Source organism: Phyllobates terribilis, unplaced genomic scaffold (genome assembly GCF_046119375.1).
Source record: "Phyllobates terribilis strain yellow unplaced genomic scaffold, ASM4611937v1 Scaffold_13__5_contigs__length_258822181, whole genome shotgun sequence".
NCBI lineage: Eukaryota > Metazoa > Chordata > Amphibia > Anura > Dendrobatidae > Phyllobates > Phyllobates terribilis.
Window position 1 is genome coordinate 160,235,623 of NW_027362773.1, and position 25,403 is coordinate 160,261,025.

The window sequence follows — 25,403 nt, forward strand, 5'->3', positions numbered from 1 at the left end:
ACCCGACCACAGGGCGACGGCACAGACCCGACCACAGGGCGACGACACAGACCCGACCACAGGGCGACGGCACAGACCCGACCACAGGGCGACGGCACAGACCCGACCACAGGGCGACGGCACAGACCCGACCACAGGGCGACGGCACAGACCCGACCACAGGGCGACGGCACAGACCCGACCACAGGGCGACGGCACAGACCCGACCACAGGGCGACGGCACAGACCCGACCACAGGGCGACGGCACAGACCCGACCACAGGGCGACGGCACAGACCCGACCACAGGGCGACGGCACAGACCCGACCACAGGGCGACGGCACAGACCCGACCACAGGGCGACGGCACAGACCCGACCACAGGGCGACGGCACAGACCCGACCACAGGGCGACGGCACAGACCCGACCACAGGGCGACGGCACAGACCCGACCACAGGGCGACGGCACAGACCCGACCACAGGGCGACGGCACAGACCCGACCACAGGGCGACGGCACAGACCCGACCACAGGGCGACGGCACAGACCCGACCACAGGGCGACGGCACAGACCCGACCACAGGGCGACGGCACAGACCCGACCACAGGGCGACGGCACAGACCCGACCACAGGGCGACGACACAGACCCGACCACAGGGCGACGACACAGACCCGACCACAGGGCGACGACACAGACCCGACCACAGGGCGACGACACAGACCCGACCACAGGGCGACGACACAGACCCGACCACAGGGCGACGACACAGACCCGACCACAGGGCGACGACACAGACCCGACCACAGGGCGACGACACAGACCCGACCACAGGGCGACGACACAGACCCGACCACAGGGCGACGACACAGACCCGACCACAGGGCGACGACACAGACCCGACCACAGGGCGACGACACAGACCCGACCACAGGGCGACGACACAGACCCGACCACAGGGCGACGACACAGACCCGACCACAGGGCGACGACACAGACCCGACCACAGGGCGACGGCACAGACCCGACCACAGGGCGACGGCACAGACCCGACCACAGGGCGACGGCACAGACCCGACCACAGGGCGACGGCACAGACCCGACCACAGGGCGACGGCACAGACCCGACCACAGGGCGACGGCACAGACCCGACCACGGTAATGCGCACCGATTCCCTCATCTCTAGCAACCACAAGTTTTGCAAAAATTCACACTCTCTCAATTTTCTGCCTGATTTTTAGAGGTGAAATATCTGAAAAAATACTAAACCTGGAAACAAATGATTAATTGAATTGAAACATGAAAGTCGCCCCCAGGTCAGTCTGTACTATAATCATCCAAGACCCTCATATAGCAGATGTGTGGCAGCCCTGCAGAGAACACGGGGTTAATTGGCTGATCTGCTCAATCATTGGCTGACAACTGCTCTCAGTCAGGCAGAGCAGAGGGGGGAGGCTCCCGCCGCAGGCACACCAGCAGAGGGGGGAGGCTCCCGCCGCAGGCACACCAGCAGAGGGGGGAGGCTCCCGCCGCAGGCACACCAGCAGAGGGGGGAGGCTCCCGCCGCAGGCACACCAGAGGGGGGGGGGGGGGGGGGGGGGGAGGCTCCTGCTGCAGGCACACCAGAGGGGGGGGGCTCCCGCTGCAGGCACACCAGAGGGGGGAGGCTCCCGCTGCAGGCACACCAGAGGGGGGAGGCTCCCGCTGCAGGCACACCAGAGGGGGGGTGGGGCTCCCGCTGCAGGCACACCAGAGGGGGGAGGCTCCCGCTGCAGGCACACCAGCAGAGGGGGAAGGCTCCTGCCGCAGGCACACCAGCAGAGGGGGGAGGCTCCTGCCGCAGGCACAGCAGAGGGGGGAGGCTCCCGCCGCAGGCACAGCAGAGGGGGGAGGCTCCCACTGCAGGCACACCAGAGGGAGGGGGGGGGGGGGCTCCCGCTGCAGGCACAGCAGAGGGGGGAGGCTCCCGCTGCAGGCACAGCAGAGGGGGGAGGCTCCCGCTGCAGGCACAGCAGAGGGGGGAGGCTCCCGCTGCAGGCACAGCAGAGGGGGGAGGCTCCCGCTGCAGGCACAGCAGAGGGGGGAGGCTCCCGCTGCAGGCACAGCAGAGGGGGGAGGCTCCCGCTGCAGGCACAGCAGAGGGGGGAGGCTCCCGCTGCAGGCACAGCAGAGGGGGGAGGCTCCCGCTGCAGGCACAGCAGAGGGGGGAGGGCTCCCGCTGCAGGCACAGCAGAGGGGGGAGGGCTCCCGCTGCAGGCACAGCAGAGGGGGGAGGGCTCCCGCTGCAGGCACAGCAGAGGGGGGAGGGCTCCCGCTGCAGGCACAGCAGAGGGGGGAGGCTCCCGCTGCAGGCACACCAGAGGGGGGAGGCTCCCGCTGCAGGCACACCAGAGGGGGGAGGCTCCCGCTGCAGGCACACCAGAGGGGGGAGGCTCCCGCTGCAGGCACACCAGAGGGGGGAGGCTCCCGCTGCAGGCACAGCAGAGAGGGGAGGCTCCCGCTGCAGGCACACCAGAGGGGGGAGGCTCCCGCTGCAGGCACACCAGAGGGGGGAGGCTCCTGCTGCAGGCACACCAGAGGGGGGAGGCTCCCGCTGCAGGCACACCAGAGGGGGGAGGCTCCCGCTGCAGGCACACCAGAGGGGGGAGGCTCCCGCTGCAGGCACACCAGAGGGGGGAGGCTCCTGCTGCAGGCACACCAGAGGGGGGAGGCTCCTGCTGCAGGCACACCAGAGGGGGGAGGCTCCTGCTGCAGGCACACCAGAGGGGGGAGGCTCCTGCTGCAGGCACACCAGAGGGGGGAGGCTCCTGCTGCAGGCACACCAGAGGGGGGAGGCTCCTGCTGCAGGCACACCAGAGGGGGGAGGCTCCTGCTGCAGGCACACCAGAGGGGGGAGGCTCCTGCTGCAGGCACACCAGAGGGGGGAGGCTCCCGCTGCAGGCACACCAGAGGGGGGAGGCTCCCGCTGCAGGCACACCAGAGGGGGGAGGCTCCCGCTGCAGGCACACCAGAGGGGGGAGGCTCCCGCTGCAGGCACACCAGAGGGGGGAGGCTCCTGCTGCAGGCACACCAGAGGGGGGAGGCTCCTGCTGCAGGCACACCAGAGGGGGGAGGCTCCTGCTGCAGGCACACCAGAGGGGGGAGGCTCCTGCTGCAGGCACACCAGAGGGGGGAGGCTCCTGCTGCAGGCACACCAGAGGGGGGAGGCTCCTGCTGCAGGCACACCAGAGGGGGGAGGCTCCTGCTGCAGGCACAGCAGAGGGGGGAGGCTCCCGCTGCAGGCACAGCAGAGGGGGGAGGCTCCTGCTGCAGGCACACCAGCAGAGGGGGGAGGCTCCTGCTGCAGGCACACCAGAGGGGGGAGGCTCCTGCTGCAGGCACAGCAGAGGGGGGAGGCTCCTGCTGCAGGCACAGCAGAGGGGGGAGGCTCCTGCTGCAGGCACAGCAGAGGGGGGAGGCTTCTTGCTGCAGCCGAACATAGGACAGTGGGGAGGACATGGCCGATCCGCTGGCACACAGAGGCTTCTGTACAGAATACTCAGGTTTAAATTGTAATATTGTGTATTTTAGGTGTTTATTTCAGCTTTATGGTTCAGACACAGGAAGCCTTACCTGGCCGGATCGGGGTAAATGGGATGCTCTCGGGATCCAGTGCCATCATAGCGGGACAGAGAGATCAGGGAGGACTCCAGGAGCCGCCTAGAAGACAAGGCATAGATTACTCCATAGTGACCACTTGTAACATTTGTAGCCCCTAGACCCGAATGGTTCTTTCCTTGTCACAATCCACAGCCCCTCATAATACAATAATATAAGAGAAAAAACAGAGATTTGTGTATGGAGCCACCTCCTAACAAGCAGCAATGGCCGCCCTCGCCACCTCACTGTATTGTTGGTGCATGCGCTGCACCTACGGTCCGAGGACCACAAGCAAATCCGAACATTACTCCGGCCGACCGTCTCCACAAGTCATGGACAATACAAGATGGCAGCACCTTTGGGGGCGCAGGTTTGGCCCCACATATCTCAGGCTTGGTGGCCTAATCCACCAAATATACGTGCAGTAAACCAATCCTTAAAGTTTGTTCACACTGCGCTTCTGCAGTGATTTTTTTCTACTTTTTTTTGCAGCAGAAACCATGCAGAGAAATAAAGGAGATTTCTGACATCTCCGGCACACGCTGATTTTTTCCTTGTAGATTTGAACCATAAAAGTATTTTTCAAGTCTGCGGCGTCGGCTCTTACAGCAATTTTGCAGCATTTTTCACCCAAACTAAAAGGAAAATCCACCAGCAAAAATGCAGTAGAAAATGTGCATATTATACACAGCGTTTTTCTGCCAACATTCTGTATTTTGCTGCAGATAAAGCTGCTGCAAAAACCTAACGGTGTGCACGAACCCGTAAGACCCCACACAGATATCCTGCCCTCCTTGGAATAGCCGGTAACACGGCTGCTATGAGATTATAGCCGGCCCACCTATCAGGACGCCACAACCTGGGGCCATTTACTCCTTAATAACCAGCCCCCCACAGATGCGTTTCATTACCGCGGTCAGTAATGGTCTTTGCTCCATCACCCGCCGACCTCCGTCCCCCGGTGGGATCTTCGGACCCTCCACAGTTGACCGCCTGCAGTAGCACAAATCACCTGTCACCAGCTTCCCTTCCATAAGACTGAATCTTCCCGGGGCGCCAATACTTTAACAACATTGCACAAATACTAATTATTTTGTGTAGACTGGATTCTATTATGAGGAGGTAAAGTAACAGCAGAATATGAGGGTTTTACACATCTGCTGCGTCGTTTCACAAGCCGCTACCAGGACCACTAACAACGCAACGACATGATCGTCGGAAACCGTAATAACGGCCGGGAACCAGCAAGAAATATTAGCCCCTGGGACCACGTAATGCGAGATCCACTGATACCCTCAGGTGCGGGCAGAGGGGCACAGCGGGTCCTATACGGAGCGCCTTCGGTACCGTGTACACTGAAGTCTATGCGAGAAAAGGACCCCAGAATGTAAAAATGGCTGCCTGCGCCTCATGTACCTGTCCGCCCGCCGTGCTGTGTGCCAGCGCCTCGTGTGCCTATACGACCCCTGTGCTGTATGACTGCGCCTCGTGTGCCTGTTAGCCCGTCGCGCTGTGTCTGCGCCTCATGTGCTGTGTGCCCGTCCTCCCGCCGTGCACCTCATGTGCCGTGTGCCTGTCCGCACGTCGTGCGGTGTGTCTGCGCCTCATGTGCCGTGTGCCTGTCCGCCCGCCGTGCGCCTCATGTGCCGTGTGCCTGTCCGCCCGCCGTGCGCCTCATGTGCCGTGTGCCTGTCCGCCCGCCGTGCGCCTCATGTGCCGTGTGCCTGTCCGCCCGCCGTGCGCCTCATGTGCCGTGTGCCTGTCCGCCCGCCGTGCACCTCATGTGCCGTGTGCCTGTCCGCCCGCCGTGCACCTCATGTGCCGTGTGCCTGTCCGCCCGCCGTGCACCTCATGTGCCGTGTGCCTGTCCGCCCGCCGTGCACCTCATGTGCCGTGTGCCTGTCCGCCCGCCGTGCACCTCATGTGCCGTGTGCCTGTCCGCCCGCCGTGCACCTCATGTGCAGTGTGCCTGTCCGCCCGTCGTGCACCTCATGTGCCGTGTGCCTGTCCGCCCGCCGTGCACCTCATGTGCCGTGTGCCTGTCCGCCCGCCGTGCACCTCATGTGCCGTGTGCCTGTCCGCCCGCCGTGCACCTCATGTGCAGTGTGCCTGTCCGCACGTCGTGCTGTGTGTCTGCGCCTCTTGTGCTGTGTGTCTGTCCGCCCGCCGTGCACCTCATGTGCCGTGTGCCTATTCGCCCGCCGTGCACATTGTGCTGCCAACGGTCTGTCTTGTCATGTGAATTGTGCCACTGATTAGTGCTGGTCCACGTCCTGTCCACGTCCACAGACATCACCTGACTCCGGCCTTAGGCTGCACGGCGACTTCTGCTCATGGTGATCGTGGTAAAATCTTTAGTAGCGTTCAAGAAAAAAACAAGAGACTTGTGAGCAACGCAGCGAACTAACGCGGAACATTCCCGCACCGGAAGTCACCATGGAGCCGCGGCTTTAGACTCGTATATTACTGGCCACTGACGGGGCAAACACTCGAGCGGCCGCAGTCTGTATGGAGGCCGTGGGCGTCTGAGGACCAAATGGACCCATCACAAAAAATGAAAATAATGTTGAATGGGGTAGAAGCATTACCTGGTGTGTACATGTGCAGGATAACCGGGGGGACGGCAGTGGGGACAATGGGGGGGCGCATTGTTCTTCTAAGGTATTTCCAAGCCGCCATGTGCAGATCTGCACACCACTCTCCATACAGATTAGCCGCGGAGTGGGCGCAGGGTTCATCGCTTCCGCTAAAGCCTTAATGCCATTGATTCAGCCGTCTCTGCCCTCAATCAGTGCGGAGAATCATCCGGACGCCGCGCTCATAATTCCATTAAAAGGAGAATCTTCTGCTGCAAAGAGCAGATTTTCCGCCTGGTGACAAAGCAGCTTATAAGGGAGGGCGAATCTGGATGTTAAAGGGGGGGAATCACAGGAAGGGTCCGGGGAGCGGGTACGTTAGTCAGAAGACGGCCTCCGCCGACAGGTGAACTCTCTGCAGATTCTGCGGCACAAATAAAATATCCCGCGGACCCGGGAGCATCGGCCACGACTAATCAGACGCAGCACTCTGATCGCTGTCCATAGCCGATCCATGGACTAAAAGCTCGAGAAAGTGGAGAGGTTCACCGTCATACAAAAAATAATCCTAAAATATATAGTGTACATGAACGATGCCCAGAGAAAGACAGTCGCACAGCAGTGAGTCTCCAAGGACCAGTCAGTGAGCTCTTTCTGGGGTCTGCACCACTTATCTCCTTTCTCCTGAACAATCTTCTAAGCCGAACTATGACCAGATGGAAACGAAAGAGTCGCAAACCCTGTAGTAAAAGGTCACTGCTTCTACAGTCGGCTATGTACAGCGATACCTAGAGGATGGAAAGGACAAACGCTACAAAACTTCTCATGAAACTATCACAAAAAAGATTTTTAGCCATAAAAAACAGGTCCCTGCGAGGAGGAGCAGCACCAGCGAGAATAAGGCAGCGACCGGCATCTGTGACTGCACTGCGCCTCCCGGGGACGATCTGACAAGAGGAGAATGAAAAGGCAGAACAGGGATTTCTCCAGTGGCCAAAACCGTAACCGATTCATCATCTGTGGAGACGACGAGGCTGAACGTGGCATCATATAGGGAAGCGGAAAGCGGGACCCCCAACAGTCATCACATCTAACGAGGCCCCGACGGTCACATTACTGCACTGCCGGACTACAGCAGCTTCCAATATACTGTATGTACACGGGGACTGCACCAGCAGAATAGTGAGTGCAGCTCTGGAGTATAATACAGGATGTAACTCAGGATCAGTAATGTAATGTATGTACACAGTGACTGCACCAGCAGAATAGTGAGTGCAGCTCTGGAGTATAATACAGGATGTAACTCAGGATCAGTAATGTAATGTATGTACACAGTGACTGCACCAGCAGAATAGTGAGTGCAGCTCTGGAGGATAATACAGGATGTAACTCAGGATCAGTCATGTAATGTATGTACACAGTGACTGCACCAGCAGAATAGTGAGTGCAGCTCTGGAGGATAATACAGGATGTTACTGAACGATCCAGTCCTTGATCCAGAAGAGCTCGTACAATGAAGGTCACATTCGTTGATAGATGGGCAGCAGACCCTGGTGCCATACAATGCCCCATCCTATATCGGGGTCGGGGTTACCCCGCAGTCACTGGTGACAGCTCTTGCACTTTTCGCTCTGCTCTAAGGGGGCACATAAAGGTCTGGATGAGCGGATGAGACGTGAGGAGACAGAGGCCATTCACCGTCTCCGTCAAGTCTCTTCAAGCGTCTGATTCTCCAGCGCGGGGATTTTCCTTTTGATTCGGAGTTGCCTTTGTACTTTGCCGTTTCATTAAAAATGTTCCATTTTCTCCCAGATTGGAATTTACATATCCTATTAGGACGAACAAAGGAGTGGAAGACGCGGCACTGGCAACGGCTCGTCTCCGCTCGATGCCGCTCGTCTCCCCCCCTCTGAAAAGGCCGGGTGATGCCGGCTACCATTCTCTGGGGTGGAAGAAAGGAATTGAGGGCAGAGAAAGATGCTGAATTGTGTTTCACGTTACTAAAAAAACTTATCTGTGACAGCAGGTTTAGAGCGGCGCGGCAGGAAAACGCCAACTTGCCCGGACGGCACGGAGCCCGGAGCTAAGCTTCTTTTCAGAGCGGACAGATAAAGAACGAGGGGAAAAGCAGATAAGGAAAGCGCGGAGCGGAGATGTGTGCGGCGCAGAAGACGGCGGCGAGGAGGGGACGCTGCCCAGAGATGGCAGGAAGGAGCGTGGCCCAGGACGACGGCAAGGAACGCGCCCCCCGGCAAAGAGCGAGGCCCCCGGACAGCAGAGATCCTCTGCAACATGGGAATCACTGACCCCACGCCGCCACTTTGCAGATCTCTGCGCAGCGCTCCGCTTTTCTCCTGACGTTACTTACGCCTATGACTGTGCCGCAGCAGAGTCGACTATCTCTGATCCGGCCCGGACTGATGTGAACAGGACAATTAAAAAATTAAAGGGGTAATCCCATCTTGTAAAAGATCTTAAAGGGGTACTCCACTGGGATATTTTACTGCTTTATGACCAAAGGCGAAAGTGACTTATTGGGATAACCACCAACATGGCGACCCTAATCAATCGAGGCCGCCCTGCAGATGCCAGGACAGGAGGTGATGGGGGCCGGGGTGCTGCAGAAAAACGGTGAAGGGGATGCAAGCTGCTGAACCAGCTCTTAATGGGAGTGCCAAGGCAAACAGGGGGCTGCAGCACTAAATCAACATTATTAGGGGGGGTGTCAGAATAATTAAAGGGACTTTATGATAGGGGGTGCCCTTTAAGCACAAATACCACCATCTGTGAAAAGACTGGGGTCCTGGCAGAGCGCTGCTCCCATCTAGTTTAGGATCAGTAGGGATTGCACTGGTGGGATCAGAAAGTCATGGTGGAGTGACCCAACCCCCCCATACCGCAATCACCGAGCGCAGGAACAACAGTGATAGCCAGTATTTTGCAGCAGTTTGTGCTCCAGAGCTGTACTTCCTACAGGATGTGGAAGCCATTCCCGGCCCCTTCATACGCAGGCATGCTTGAACCCGCCGGCCGTGCATGTGTTCTGGAAGGGGAAGAGGGATCTAGTTGCTGCAAGACACCTGAGGATCAAATGATCGGGCATGTGGAAATCCAACTGCCCTATCGTTCCTGTCACATCCCCTGTTCAAATCAATAGTCTGACGGCCCTGCCGGGAATTGCTGACATTACGGTGTGTGGCACGACCTTCCCTCCACCAGTCCAGTCTGCGCAGAAGGTTCCTGCTTGTCCCCTACACGTTACCTGTGAGCACGCTTTGTTCTGTCGCACGCGCAACGTTAAAGTGTAAGGGAAATGTCATCATGCCCACGATGAAGACGCCATGTGGTGCTGCAGAGTTCTGCACCGCCTCAGGCACAGACAGTCTCCTGGGAGCGCGGACCCCTCACCATCCACTTCTATTAATAAAGCTTTCCCCCTCAGAGAGCATTGCACAGAATGAGGGCAGCACCTGCCGGCTCAGCGGAGGCTCCTGACGAAAGCAGCAACACCTGGAGGCAGCGGGGGAAGCCTGCGGCCGGATCACGGAGACCCCACCACACTTACCCAGCAGTCGCCCGAGGAGAGGAGCTGCAGAACCGGGCGGATAAGCCGGATACTTTAGTAAGGGATATAGTGTTCACAGCGGAGAAGGCAATGAATGCAAAGTGCAATGTAGGATGCAAATAAGAGTAAGGACATTCTAGTTCCTATAGTGCTGGCAGAATGCTGATGAAGAAGAATCTGCCCATTGAAAAAGAGCAGGAGGCAAGTTATAGAGTATGAGAATCTGAGCAGCTCCTGCTCATATTAGGCTGAAATTTTATCTTGTTGGAAACCGCTGAAGAGAATCGGGCCTCATCTTGTCTGCGGGGGGCCGAGGGATGGATCGCTGGGATAAAGTGACATTTAGGAAAGTCACGGATGTATACGATGCAAGATGGAAGACACGTGATAAAATCATTTACGAAGAGAAGATCGGCAGAGCGCGGCCGGGATCCTGTGTGTCTCGATGTGGCGGGTGCGGTGATCCCGCCAACCAGAGAGCTAAAGAAGTGTCTGGAGGTCAAACGGCGACCGCCATGGAGAGGAGGACAGATTCGGTGAGAGCAAAGATGACTGGAGGATACAGAGGGGTTACCATTCCCAGTAAGAGAAACCTGGCATTGGGGGCTTAAAGGGTAACTCGCCAATGGCTAGGACCTCCCCGATCCCTATAGAAAGGTGGTAACTCGCCGACGGCTGGGACCCCCTGATCCCTATAGAAAGGTGGTAACTCACCGATGGCTGGGACCCCCCTCCGATCACTATAGAAAACTGGCAACTCGCCGATGGCTGGGACCCCCCACCGATCACTATAGAAAGGTGGTAACTCGCAGATGGCTGGGATCCCCCTCTGATCCTTATGGCTAAGGATCCAGTCTCCATCTTTGAGCTCAGTGGTCACAGGATCACACCACGTGCCATCTCTGCAAAGGAGAATCCTATCTGCCCCCTGAGGGTGGCGCTCACATATTCCAAAGTGGTCACAATCTGTGATTGTCCGAGCATGCTGGGAGTTATAGTTTCCCACCAGCTGGAGAGCCTCAGGGTGGATATCGCCGGCCCATGTCCTCCTGACATCTCCCACGCGTTCTCAGGGTGGCGGCCATATTGGTTAAACACAGCGCGACTTTTACCATTACCACCGTCCCCTTCCTGTCGGATCCCCTCCTGCAGGATCAGTCTCGTCCTCCTACGCGTTTTACACGGCGTCCGACCATGGACATTAGTCAGACGTTCTGTGCTCGTTACCGGTGAGTCATTAACCGGAAAAGATAATTAACCGCGCACCTCCGATCTGTTGGGTGGAAAACATCTCATTTTCCATCTCCGTCAAAGTCGGGGGGTCTCACCCCCTCCACATGTGACGCTCGGGGCGAGGTCCCCACTTCGGCAAGTGTGTTATTAAGAACAGCGCCGAGCGGCCGCCGCTAATTGTCATGTATCTCCACACTGACGTACATGGAGCACAGCTGCCTAGATACGTTATATATCCGCGTCCCGGGGGCTGCAGTGAGCAGACACCATCCGGACCACCCACAGTTGCACAACACCCAGCGAGGGTCACTGATTCTACGAGACAGTGGGACCGGAGACTTCGCGGGGTACAATGGTGGACATAAGTGATGACCTGTACACTAGAGAGGGGATTGTTAATTCGGTGGAGGTCCGATCACCAGAATCCGGCCAGAGGGAAGGGCAGCTGGCAGTGCCGGTCATGGGAGCTGATTAATCTGCCGCCAGAGCTCCGGCATGCCCCCCGCAGCCCAGTGACTGCATGCAGCATTCACAATGCCCTTTACTGGAGGACTACACCTCCCATGATGCTTCTAAATTAGGCGCAGGAGCTGACGCTCAGCAGTAGGGGCAGGGTTCAGTGTCAGATTCTGCAGCAAGATCCGTCCCATCTCGAAGGTGAAGGACTAACCCCCATCCAGGGGTATAAGAGGGGCTATATGGGGGCTTTACCTGCACGGAGCAGTGGTGCAATTTACACCACAAATCCCCCCGACCTCTCCGCTCCGGAGTCAGGATGAGCTCAGCCACTCCGCAGGAGACATGTAGTAACGTCTTGACCTGCAGCGCCACCAAGTGGAAAGAAGCAATAACAGAAAGTTCCCTCCTGTGTCCGTCAGGCCCGTTTTACTAGTCCGGTTAGCCTGGACTCGTTTTTGCGTCTTTTTTGGGTTCTGTTGCTCTGGTTGTGGCTTTTTTTCTGGTGTCTTTCCCATAGACTTCTCCAATTAAAAGGGACATTTCAGCGCCCCATTCTTTTGATCAGTCCCAGCTGAGAGACCCCCCCAACGATCAATTTAGTAAAAGGGTTGTCCACTTCAGGGGACATTTTATTTTTATTTTTTTAATTAAATGGGGTTAAAAATCATTTGTATGATTATATTTCACAAAAAAGGCTGCTCTGTTTGCCTTCTAAAGCCTTTGTGCTGCAGCGTCTGCAGAATGAGGAAACAGAGAATCCGGCAGCGAGCTCGCTATGACGGTCTGGCGGTGAGTTAGTAATGCTTTTACCTGCCTTTTTCTGCGCTCTTTAGCTGATTTGTGACCACAGAACACATAAAAAATGAAAGTTTAGAGAAACAGATTGTAGACTCAAGTGCAAAAATTACTTTTGCCATAAATACATACATGTAAGGGAAAAAAAAAACCACTGGCCCCAGCCGCAGACAATCCGTTTAGATTATGGATAGGGGCAAGCTTGTCAACAACCCCTTTAAGAACTATGAATACCCAAGAGTGCCGCTTAAAAAACTGCTTTCATACGCTCAGACTTGTGAGACCCCCCCACCGATCCTGAGGGGCCACAGTGCAGGTTCGGAGCTGCAGCCCCTTTATTGGTTTTCCTTTTCTGCACAGTGGACGGCCGAGCGCAGCTCTGCAGGGACGGGGCTGCAGGATCAATGCTCACGCTCAGGATCGGTGTGGATCACAGACGTCGACCCCCAACCACTCATAAACCGATAGTATATCTGAGCAATACGCCATCGCCCTATAAAACCGCAATCTTTCCTGTGAAAGCGGTTTTGCTTTACGCTGATCCTCAGTTATTCCAGTTGGAAATGTACAAGTTCATTGACAACTGGGCGCAACCGTCCATCAGTCCCAACCAATCACATGGTCTCGTCGGTTCTGACTGAGCGAAAGGCGACAGCCCAATAACAAGGGTAATGCCAACACAGAGTTATCAATTTATCCCTATTGTTCCAGGAGGAACGACAGAGGAGCAGACCTGGGGGCTCTTACCTTCTTAGAGAGTCCTCCTCGGTGCTCTCCTCGTGGAGATCTTGGGGTAAGGCCTCTTGGGATACATTCGGAACTCTGTTAACGGTGGCGGGCTGACTGTACACCCGCTCCCAGTGTTCGGTCTCAGGATTATAAGCGACCCCCACTGTCCGTTCTTCCTGCGCTGTCCCAGTTTCCAAACGTGCCCCGGCACCGGGTATATTCCCTATGTCTGGTGTTTCCACCCCGGTGGCACCAGGTTGCTCTGGGCTGCCAGCGGCCAGACCAGCCTGGAAAGTGGTTGGCGGAGAATCCGAGGGTGGCGTCCAGGTGGGCATGCTCTCGCTTTCGGAATAGGTTGGCGGGGTCCTCTCCCAGCGCAGGGTGTCGTTGTTGAACGTCAGCAGGTTGTGGCAGGCACGGCAGCGGTTCATGTGCCCTCTGGGCTGGTTTGCAGCACCCTCCGCCCCGTGCGCCGCCTGGTTTGACTGATGTGACGGACCCGGCTGCTCAGGCTCCAGGTTGTTGTTCAGCATCTCGTGAGCTTGCCCTTGAGTGGTGCCCGGCGCTCCGGGTTCCAGGTCGTATTGCCGGTCATACTCCAGGAAGAAGCGTCTGAGATCACAGTGCAGCTCTGTGCGGGGGGTGGTGGGGTGTACAGGGGGCTGACTGCTGGAGCTATCCTGATCCGTGGTGAGAAATCCTCTACCCTCCGTGGCGGAAGTGTAGACGGATGACGAGGCCTCGCCTTCCTGCTGCCGGAGGACAGACAATAGGCTTACAGACGAGGCGCTCGTCCGGGGAGGCGGCATGGGCTCCATTTCGGAACGGGACCCCATACTAAGCACCGTGCGAGTCCACTCAGAGCCGCCAATGTCAGTGGTCGGCTGTTGGTAGCGAGACGGCTGCCCGGCGAGCGAGCGGCGCATGGGGCCGAGGCTCAGACTGCGCAGGGTGTTCCCGGCGGTGCTGCTGTGCACGCTACTAAAGGCAGACGGTCGGCTCAGGAGTCCGTGGTCGTGCTGTGCAGAGGACTGGTGATGCTGCCGCTCCAAAGAGAGCTGGGGATCAGATTGCACCGAAGAATAGGAGGTGGAGGTGGCCCCCGAAGAAGTGGAGGGAGTACCTGGTGCTTCCGGGTGTGGGAAAAGCGAAGAGGACAGCCGGGCACTAGAGCATCGGACACACAGGCACAGCATACTGGGGTCCTGGCAGCACGGGGCGGTGACACCCGGCGCTCGGTCTCGCATACGAGTATAAATAAGCCTCTGACTGCTCTCCGTTGTCGGAGGAGGGGGTGGAGGTGGTGGCGGTGGGGATGGCGTGGCTGAGTCTTGCACGGGGGGCTGCTCTCCAGCCTGAGTGCCTGATGAGCGTGATGACAGCATGTGCAGGAAGTTGTGGAGCAGCGGAGTACGGCGGACCGGTTGAGTCGGCAGTAGGGAGCGCTGACGGTAGATGGGAATCTCTGCGCTGTCGAGAGGGATCTCCGATTCTTCATCGCTCTGCAAGAAAACAGATCATAAAAGCGTTCAGAGTCCACGACATCGAACAAAGCGAATGCCATAACATATGGAGGATCGGAACGGCATGGTGCAGCGCCCTGGCGGCTTCAGAGTGGTACGATAGGTCAAGTTTGTGGTGTATGCCGGACGCAAGCGCCAGGACAAAAACCACACACCCAAAAAGGGCCAAAACGCGGAGCGAACAGCCTGATCTCAGAGTGCAGGCTATGGACGAGCGTAAAGGGAAGGCGACCTGGAGTGCTGCACGGCGGGTGGTCTCTGGATTATGGCGCTTACCTGCTGGTTAGAGGGGTTCACAATGGCCGTAAGAAGATAATGCCCAAGGGGATCAAATCGTACCAATCTGTAAGAAAAACACAAAATTGGAGCGTTACATTACAACCTGGGACTTGCATCACACGGACGTCTCACCGATCACACCGGGTGAAACGCTTCAATCTCCGTATAAGAAACGTTCAGTCGCTGAGTACACAAGGGGTTAAAACGTTATCATTTATGCACGGGATACGTGGTAACTTATAGATCGGTGGCGGGTCCAATAACGGAACCGGTCTGGCAGAAGAGAGCTGCGGGGCACATGCCCGGCCGTCGCTCCATTCATTCCACATGGGTCACCTAGAAAAAGCAGAGTGCAGCTCCAGAGGGAGTGAATGGAGCTGCGGTTGGATAAGCGCACTGCCGCTATACTCTAAGAAGGTAAAAGGTTCCATGTCTGGACGATCGGGGTGGGCCGCAGCGGTCAGACCCCTATTGATCTATAAGTCATCACCTATCCAAATGTCTCTATGGTAACAGACCACAAGCAAACCCCGTTTAGTCTGATTGTGCAGCTACGTTCCCTTCCATACTTACCAAAGGACTATCGGAAACATATGGAGGAGCATCTGACTACAGTTTGGTTTGTAGTCTGTCACCATGGAGACACATGGCTCTGCAGGGGAGCATCAGACAACAAACAAGCCCTGTGTCGTCTGATCGTGCAGCCACGCTCCCTTCCATTCATGATTTACTTTGCCAAATGTATACTAGCAAAAATAGGAGACACGTGAAAAAGAGCGAGCGACGGCGGGACCTGACTACACATGGTGCGATTGTAGTCCGTCGCCATGGAGACACATGGCTCTGCAGAGGTGTGATAAACACAAACTGGAACATTACTACATTCATGTCGCTTCATTTGCAGCAATTATAAGGTGCAGAATTTATAGCTTCTGATAATTGAGAAGTGAGGGGCCCATATAGTTGTCAGGGAGCGGGGGGTAGGTGGGCGATACGTTATCAATTACTGCACCCGTGATGATACCGCCATCAGATTCCTCCAGACGTGGCCTCTTTTGATCGAGGCGACGGCGGAAACAAAAGCAGCGGATGAAAACCCGAGATGCCGCGACCGGAGTGAAAAGCATCTTCAGAGCAGCGCTCCGTCCCTCGCCGCCTCCGACGTGCGGCAGACGGCGGTTTGCTATCGCTTCTCAGATCAAAGACGCCAGAAATCAGGCGAACAATGGCTGAAGTACAGACAGCTGCGGATAAATGTGCGAGATTACAGAGCGCCGCTCCTTCACGAGCGATGGCGGAGGAGACACAATGAGGACACTACAATCAGATCCTCTCCGGCTGCATTACACTGACAGGTATGGGGACGGCGACACCACATCTGCCCACACCGTGCACCGACAAGCCGCTCTGACAACCTGACAAGCAGAAGGGTGGAGGGGGACAGGGGCGAATACTCACCTCCCATAGTAGCGCCATTACTGCCATGTCGGAGGATCGTGTGACTTTGTTGTGTTACGTGACTGCTGCAGCCAATCAGTGACCACTAATCTGATGGGATACTATGAGGCCGCATCTGATGATCGTCTGCAGAGGTCACGTAACACAATCTCAGACTAGCAGCACCAACATTGCAGGGACGACGCTGCTACTGGAGGCGGGAATTGATTGATTTTGTTTTCTATGGCCCACTGAAGTGACTGCCAGCAGTGGGCACCGCCATGTAGTCAGACAGAGAACTGCTGCACTCGTCGGCCTGCGGGGGGGGGTACAAACACGCGAGTTTACTCCAGTGACCCCACAAACTCAAGCGCTCATCCACCCCTGCAGGCGGCACATGTGGACTATGCCCATATAGATATAACCATGGGAACAGCTTTGTGGGGTCTCTGAACTTACCGAACTCGCTCCATTTCGCTGCCCGTCTTCACCACAGCGAAGGGCTCTCGCCGACTCCAGTCCCAGAAGTGGATTTCATTGGCCGTGGCAATAAGAAGCAGCTGAACGGTGGGATGGAAGGCCAAGGAGGCGATGGCGTTGTTACTGTCCGTGAACCAGCTCTCGCTGCCGCCCTGCGGGGGAGAAGATGTCAGAGGGGCCGATATATACCAAGAGGCAAGAAAGATCCAGGCACAAAGACTAAGGCGACCCCCGTCTACAAGATTACAATATACACCGGCCCTGCATGCCCCCTTAAAGGGGTTGTCCAGTGAAAAAGAGTTTGCAACTATCAATAGGATCGGTGGGGGTCCAACCACTGGGACCCGCACCCAAAATGGAGCAACAGGTCGGACGGCCAACTGCCGCTCCATTCACTCTCTATGGGCTGAATGCACCTGGGTAGTCCCATAAGGAATGAATGGAGCGGCGGTCGGGCGTGTGCATAGAACGGGATAAAACTGCTGATCAGTACGGATCCCATCAGTCGGACCCCCACCCCTTTACCTCCCAGCAATTCCTTCCTTAATCTCCTTAGACGTTAATTTGTCTCATTACGAGACCTAAGAAATATATAAAAACAAATGTTCTCTGTGACCCAGGAGATCAGAAAAGTCGTCTCTTCCTCTGCACCGTCCTGTGTGTGGCTGCAAGACAACTAGCTGCAGCAGGAGCCTCTCCCCACTGCAGCAAAGCAAAACCTGGTTATGCCCCACCGGTTACATTCATCCAGATTATTCCTGCTGATGAATGTGTAACGGGGTATTACCGGGAACCACTGATTGGGCAATACCCTACTATGATATGGTAGGAAGACGCCGGCAGTGTAGACGACACAGGGCGTTTTCCCTCATATCCTTGGTCAGGGTAACATGTCCCTTTCCTTTTGTACAGCGCACGCTGCCCGCGAGTTTCGAAACCTTTTGCTTGTGACGGTGAAGGCTCAAGTTCCCAAACCGTAACAATGACCTAATAATATGTCGTCTGTAACCCCCGCCGGCCAAGGACCCCGCAGAGGTACCATGGAGGAAAGACGTGGATGTCGGGTCCTGGGAATATTATCTATATATCTACGTATCTACAGAGTGAGGAGATTGAGTGTTGGGTGCCACTATTGTAGTCATTTTTCCGTTCTGGAGATCAGTGGGGTCTCCGCTGATGGAGTCCAGGAATCAGCCCGTTATCGGCCATCCTGCGGACAGATGAGGATCTACTAAGATGGCAATAACCCATTAAAAGGCGGGAAACAAAAGGTTGCGATTCATCGCAATGACCAAAGCTTCCGGCCAGGTGGATACTCACATGTAAATCCCATATACGCACTTCACCGTCAAGGCATCCGGATGCAATGAGTCCTGGAATAGTGGGGTGGAAGGTGACGCACCAGGGGGTGCGACGATGTCCGACCAGAGAATGGATGCATCGCCCCGTCTTCACCTCGGTGATGTAGATGTTGTGATTGACGTGTGTGGATGCCAGCAGGGTCCTGCGGGAATAAAGAGCATGAAGGTTCAGATTATAATACAAGTCCACATTATAGGGGACGGCCCACCTAAGCTGACTACCGAGACCGCCGCTGACCACGGGCATGTGGTCTATCCTCGTCAGTGCCACAAACAGTGTATGCAAGTGGCCGGCATGTGTGGCCCTATATGAAAACATTTAGTGATGGCTGGTGTAGGAGACATTTACTGCATGGATGGGGCGAAGAAAACAAAAGCTCCGCGTAGGATCTCAGACTGAGAAAACATGGAGGCGGCGGTGGCGGCATTCTCTGGGACGGCTGTTTTCTACATTTTCTTGGCACAGGACATCGATGATCCGCTGTCAGCAGGCCGAGCAGCTTTCTACGGGCACGTCTGCCAGAAAGAGCGATGGAAGAGGAAGAAAGTCACCTGTCTGGGCTGAACGCCAGGAGGAATGTAGATCGCGGACTGTCTGGAAGCTCCACCTTCTGCAAAGCAAACAAGAAAACAGTCAGGAGGTTGGATGGAGAGCGCTCACCGCGAAGAGACCATGCACCACACGTCTCAGAATACACGTTACTCATCACAACTGCGGCCCTCCGCTCCTGTTACCTACAGCGGCAATGTGATTGCATGATCGTGGGGGAAAACATGCACGGGACATTGCTCCTGGCCCGGCACGGATCCTGAGAACACCCTGCACTGATACCGATAACATGGCCCCAATGTACAGACAGAACCAAAATGGAAAAGCTGCTCCGAGTGTCAGTCTGCAATCTGCATTGCTTCATCACTGTCAGACCCGTTATATGCGGCCCCCCACAGTAAGGCCATGAAAAAAAGCAGACATGTCACCAGTGAAAACAAAGTGCCCGTGGGACCCCTGCCCTCCTCCACCCGCAGACCCGGCCGTGGGACCCCTGCCCTCCTCCACCCGCAGACCCGGCCGTGGGACCCCTGCCCTCCTCCACCCGCAGACCTGGCCGTGGGACCCCTGCCCTCCTCCACCCGCAGATCCGGCCGTGGGACCCCTGCCCTCCTCCACCCGCAGATCCGGCCGTGGGACCCCTGCCCTCCTCCACCCGCAGATCCGGCCGTGGGACCCCTGCCCTCCTCCACCCGCAGATCCGGCCGTGGGACCCCTGCCCTCCTCCACCCGCAGATCCGGCCGTGGGACCCCTGCCCTCCTCCACCCGCAGATCCAGCCGTGGGACCCCTGCCCTCCTCCACCCGCAGATCCGGCCGTGGGACCCCTGCCCTCCTCCACCCGCAGATCCGGCCGTGCAGCAAAATAGTAGGATATTTTTTTTTTTTTTAACAAAAGCTGCTTAATTCTGCATTTAGGAAGCAAACAAACCAGACGAAAACAATGCAAAGTTTTCCATAGCCTTTAAGCCACCGGTGCCAAGTACCAGAGCTTCCTGCTGCCGTCTACGACTTATGAAGGGAAGATGTTAATCACTAACAGGTTTTATATCACCTTTGCCAGGAGGTAGATCAGACTCCATTACATTTAGGCTGTGTGCCCACGTAGCGTTTTTCAAGCGTTTATGCTGCGGAATTTCCGCAGCGGAAACGCTTGTAAAACGCTAGGTAATCCGCACCCCATGGTCCCCAAGGGGATTCCGCATGTTCTATGCACATGCTGTGGATTTTTCCGCAGCGTTTATGCTACGCACAAAAATCCGCAGCATGTCATTTAATTTTGCGGAAGCGCAGCGGAACTCCCGCCATTGACTTGCATTGAGACGCACAGAAACCGCGACTGTACATTTGTACAAGCGGCTTCTATGCGTCTCTATGTGCGGATGGTACCCAGTTCTGGAGGAGAGGAGACTCTCATCCAGACCTTGGTACCATTGTACCTGTAAAAAAAGAATAAAATAACAAATAAAGTTTATACTCACCTGTCCGGCGTCTTCTCTCTGAATGCCAGCAGCGCTGAAGGACCTGCGGTGACGTCACAGTCATGTGACCGCAGGCCCTTCACCACTCTGTCTCGCGATATGCCGGCAGCCGGGAACAAGCCAGGAAGCAGCGCTGCAGCCACGCCGGGGCCTCGGGGGTGAGTATAGCTTTATTTGTTTTAATTTTTACGGTTCACACTGTATAAATCCATGCCGTTTGCTGTTTGCATGGATTTATACAGTGTGACCTAGTTGTCAAGCACTTTCCAAGTGATGCTATCGCCTGGAAAGTGCTTGTCAATCTGCATGCGGAAACGCATGTGAACCCGCATGTATTCTGCAGGAAAAACGCATGCACAATCTGCATGCGTTTTTTTCTGCCAGGGAGATGCAGAAATGCTGCAGAAATTTTCTGCTTCATTTCTGCATCGTGGGCACATAGCCTTACAGGAGGGTCAAAAAAATCTGCATAAACGTTTACTGCGCTTCTTTAATGGGGAGACTGTGACCCGTCATCAGGTCATCAACGATCCGGGACATCATTAACCCCTTAACGACCGCTGATACGCCTTTTAATGGCGCTGAGGAATAAGTGTATAGCGCTGCCCCTTGGCTAAAATTCCTGTGGGTGACAGCTGACAACAAGTGGTGTCGGCCCCGGCCGGTGTTAAAACCGATCGGGGCCGATTAACCCCTTAAATACCGCCGTCAATCGTGACAGCATTGTCTAAGAGGTTAAAGACCCCCTTTGTTAGGATCATTCCCACCTGCGATTGTAAATTGTGGGTGTCGAACATTGCCATGGTACCCTGAGGTCATCTGATGACCCCAGGTTACGGTGGCCTGTGAGATCCAGCTATAAGCAGCGAGTCACTGGCAGGTCTCAGGCCCCGGGGTACACGAGTACTGCAGTTTTATACGATCAGCGACTAAAGTAAAAATCATACATGTCCCACAGTGGAACTAATCGCACCGACTCAAAGAATAAAGACGTCTAATCACTTATACCGCACGAGGAACGGCGCAAGAATAAATATAAGAACTATTCTTGCATTGATGTCTATTTGTTCATTCTGCCTTTCAAAAATCGGAACAAGGTTCGGCTCACATTTATCCTGCGCTCTCCGCTGAGCGCTTACGTTTCCGTGTAAATACCAAAAACCGCGATTCAGACAAAACCCTGGACGGAGCCACTCACTTATAAGGCAGATGGGGTCACTCTGGACTCCGTCTTGTCTTCCTTCTGATGGTGTCACTTTTATAGGTGTCTAATGCACAAGAATGTCGCTCCTTCACTTCCGAGCCCGGCCGTCTGTCCAAACAGGACTATTTGACTACATGCGGGGTATCGCCGCGCTCAGAAGAAAGTGGGTATCAAACGTTGCGGTCCGCTGTTTCATGTTACTTCTTGAAAAAGTGAAGAATTGTGGGCTAAACCAACATTTTTGAGAATTTTTTTTTTTTTAATTATAAAGACCTAATGTTACCAATTTCTGTGCAGTGTCTGTGAGTTCAAAATGCTCACTATACCCCTGGATAAAACCCTTGAGGGGTCTAGTTTTCAAAATGGGGTCACTTGTGGGGGGTTTCTGCTGTTTGGGCACATTAGGGACCCTGCAAATGCGACATGGAGCCCGATATCTATTTCAGCCAAATTTGTGTTCCAAAATTCACATGTTGCTCCTTCCCTTCTGAGCCCGCAGAGGTTTCTGGCCACATGTGGGGTACCAGCGTGCTCAGAAGAAACTGGGTGACAAACAGTGGGGTTCGTTTTCTTCTGCTATTCATTGTAAAAGTGAAAAAAATTGGGGTTAAAGCAACATTTTAGAGGCGCTCCACAATTCATAGGGTCACTCACCTTGCCCTCCCATTTCATAAAGCGGGTTTTGTCCTCCACCAGACACTGCAGGAGTCGCTGGGCTCCCTGCGCCTGCGTACCCCTCTCTCGGCCTGAAAGAATCCGGACCGCGTTCTTCTCAGGCACAACCCTCATGGCACCGCTGGCGCCGTCACAACAGCCTCTCAGAACAGAAGGAAGGAGCTGACATCCAGAGGGAGACGGGCCGACGTCATGGAAGCCTAGAAGGAAAAACAGAATTGTCAGGTGGGAAAGTAGTTTCATGCAAGGACAGCAAGCGGAGGTGCAAATGAATGCAAAGTATATGGGAAACCTGAAGCACTTTCTATAAAGCCCTTACTGGTAACGGATGGCTCAGGATCACAAAAACATTAAATTCTTCCAAAAAATAATGTCCCCCCTCCGTCCACAGGTTGTGCGCGGTATTGCAGCTCAGCCTCATTCACTGCAGTGGAGCAAAATTACAACCGACTGCGATCAGTGATTAATAGCGTAGCGAGAGGATAATATTCGTCACTGGCCCTTTAAGCGCTGGAGTCTATTTCCTGTGCTGGGCGGCTGCCAGGTGCACATGACCCCGTCTGCACCGACGCCGAGGAGGAGGAGGAGAGCTTCAATATCACATCGCGGAAGTCGACGACTCGGAGCAGAAGAAAACGTGTCCGTGTCCAAACTGGAGTATTCCCGAATGTGGATGCATGAGGCGGACGTCATTGTACTGCCGGCCACGGCGCATCCCCACTGCCCCTCTCCAAATCTGCAGCCACGGCGCGTCCCCGTCCCCCGGCCCAATCTGCAGCCACGGCGCGTCCCCGTCCCCCGGCCCAATCTGCAGCCACGGCGCGTCCCCGTCCCCCGGCCCAAACTGCAGCCACGGCGCGTCCCCGTCCCCCGGCCCAAACTGCAGCCACGGCGCGTCCCCGTCCCCATCTGCAGCCACGGCGCGTCCCCCGGCCCAAACTGCAGCCACGGCGCGTCCCCCGGCCCAAACTGCAGCCACGGCGCGTCCCCCGGCCCAAACTGCAGCCACGGCGCGTCCCCCGGCCCAAACTGCAGCCACGGCGCGTCCCCCGGCCCAAACTGCAGCCACGGCGCGTCCCCCGGCCCAAACTGCAGCCACGGCGCGTCCCCCGGCCCAAACTGCAGCCACGGCGCGTCCCCCGGCCCAAACTGCAGCCACGGCGCGTCCCCCGGCCCAAACTGCAGCCACGGCGCATCCCCCGTCCCCATCTGCAGCCACGGCGCGTCCCCCGGCCCAATCTGCAGCCACGGCGCGTCCCCGTCCCCCGGCCCAAACTGCAGCCACGGCGCGTCCCCGTCCCCCGGCCCAAACTGCAGCCACGGCGCGTCCCCGTCCCCATCTGCAGCCACGGCGCGTCCCCCGGCCCAATCTGCAGCCACGGCGCGTCCCCCGGCCCAATCTGCAGCCACGGCGCGTCCCCGTCCCCATCTGCAGCCACGGCGCGTCCCCGTCCCCATCTGCAGCCACGGCGCGTCCCCCGGCCCAATCTGCAGCCACGGCGCGTCCCCGTCCCCATCTGCAGCCACGGCGCGTCCCCGTCCCCATCTGCAGCCACGGCGCGTCCCCCGGCTCAATCTGCAGCCACGGCGCGTCCCCGTCCCCCGGCCCAAACTGCAGCCACGGCGCGTCCCCGTCCCCCGGCCCAAACTGCAGCCACGGCGCGTCCCCGTCCCCATCTGCAGCCACGGCGCGTCCCCCGGCCCAATCTGCAGCCACGGCGCGTCCCCCGGCCCAATCTGCAGCCACGGCGCGTCCCCGTCCCCATCTGCAGCCACGGCGCGTCCCCGTCCCCCGGCCCAATCTGCAGCCACGGCGCGTCCCCGTCCCAATCTGCAGCCACGGCGCGTCCCCCTCCCCCGGCCCAATGTGCTGCTACAGCGCCCCCCCATCTGCAGTGTCGGCGTGTCCCCCCCAGATGGAAATAATCTCACTATAAAACGCCCATGCACCCTGCAACTTCATGTAAGATCACATAGTAGAGAATTGTGCGAATATTCATTTTCTTTTATATTAGTGTTTTCCAGGATTAGTTTTACCTATAAGCGATTGCAGGAGATAATAATAAATAACATTTTATTCGCCTGCCAGTGTTTGCGGGACAGAAGTTGTGGGTCGTGCGGCTGAGAAAAACGCGGTGAAACCGCCACAGATTTGCCTTCGCCCGTCAGGTCAGATCTGTGCCCAATACTCGCTTTGTCTGGCACATTCCACCCTGCAAAGCCGGCATGAACACACAACCTTAGGCCTCATTCACACGTCGTGTTTTATGTGGGGTTTTTTTTCAGACACAAAACCTAAACTATTATAATCTATGGCGCTGTTCACATGTCCGTGTTTTTCTGGCAGCACAGATTATGAGTGTGAATACAAGTCTATGGGCACGGGTGGCATCGGTACAGGCTGTGTATAACATTGTAAAGAATAGGAGAAGTTTTATAAAATTATTCATCCATCAGTAAAAATCACCGATGATAAAAACACACGGAGAAGACACTGATGACTTAAAGGGGGATTCTACATTAGATAGCACCGATCGCCCGGCTGGGGGGCTTGGTGATATTTGGGCATCTCCAGTGTCAGACCTTTCTATTAATCATTATCGCCCCTCTGCAATCATCATGACATACTGCACCACTTAAGCTGGTGTAGGACTACAACTCCCAGCAGGGGCTCGCTGACCCCTATACATTGGGGACACAAGTGGTATATAGAGCTGGGGGTCTCCCCATCCAATCAGAGGTCTGGATTCGTTTTCCCGCTTGTATAAGGGTCACATGGCCGCCGACCGGTTACACAATGGGAACGTCTGACATGAATGTTGACTTTTGCTCCATCAAATATCAGGCAGCGTTTGTCTGAGAACATTGAATATTTTGCAATAGAGTCCAGAGGAAAGCAGGAAGGTGCCATTAAAGGGGATGTGCCGTTCACGATGGGTGGGACTTTCACCATTAGTAATGTCCTGAGACCCCCGATTGTGTGGAGATCGGCGCAGTTTTATTGCAGCTCTGGGCCTAGGTGAGCACCAGGGATGATCAGATGGTCACACACAATAGATGGTGATTTGGAGAAACCCCTTAGGCTGTGTGCCCACAATGCGTTTTTTAAGCGTTTCCGCAGCGGCAAAAATGCTGCAGAAACTCATGGTAGAAGGTCTGCCATGTCCCCCAATGATAATCCCCATGTGCTGTGCACATGCTGCGGAAATTTCCACTGCGGAAAATCATTGCAGAAAAAAAACGCAGCACTACCAATTATTTTGCGGAAGCGCGGCGTTTTCGCCGCCATTGACTTGTATTGGAACACATGTAATCCGCATCACTGAATCTGTACATGCGGAATCCATGCGTTTCAATGTGCAGATGGTACCCAGGTGTGGAGGACAGGAGACTCTCCTCCGGACCCGGGTACCATAAACCTATAAAAAAAAGAATAAAA

At 56.1% G+C, this 25,403-nt stretch overlaps 1 protein-coding gene across 6 annotated transcripts in view; it reads right to left on the bottom strand.

The window, feature by feature from the left end:
* Window positions 1-25,403, bottom strand: part of AMBRA1 (autophagy and beclin 1 regulator 1) — a 61,207-nt gene that overhangs the window by 26,462 nt on the left and 9,342 nt on the right. For all 6 annotated transcript variants that reach the window (XM_073658866.1, XM_073658867.1, XM_073658868.1 and 3 more), the window contains exons 2-8: window positions 21,944-22,164; window positions 18,608-18,666; window positions 18,015-18,198; window positions 16,674-16,846; window positions 14,775-14,841; window positions 12,994-14,477; window positions 3,592-3,678 (exon numbers count right to left, since the gene is read on the bottom strand). In XM_073658866.1, coding sequence (XP_073514967.1) covers window positions 3,592-3,678; window positions 12,994-14,477; window positions 14,775-14,841; window positions 16,674-16,846; window positions 18,015-18,198; window positions 18,608-18,666; window positions 21,944-22,078 — 2,189 coding nt within the window. In that variant the 5' untranslated portion in view covers window positions 22,079-22,164. The remainder of the gene's footprint in view (window positions 1-3,591; window positions 3,679-12,993; window positions 14,478-14,774; window positions 14,842-16,673; window positions 16,847-18,014; window positions 18,199-18,607; window positions 18,667-21,943; window positions 22,165-25,403) is intronic.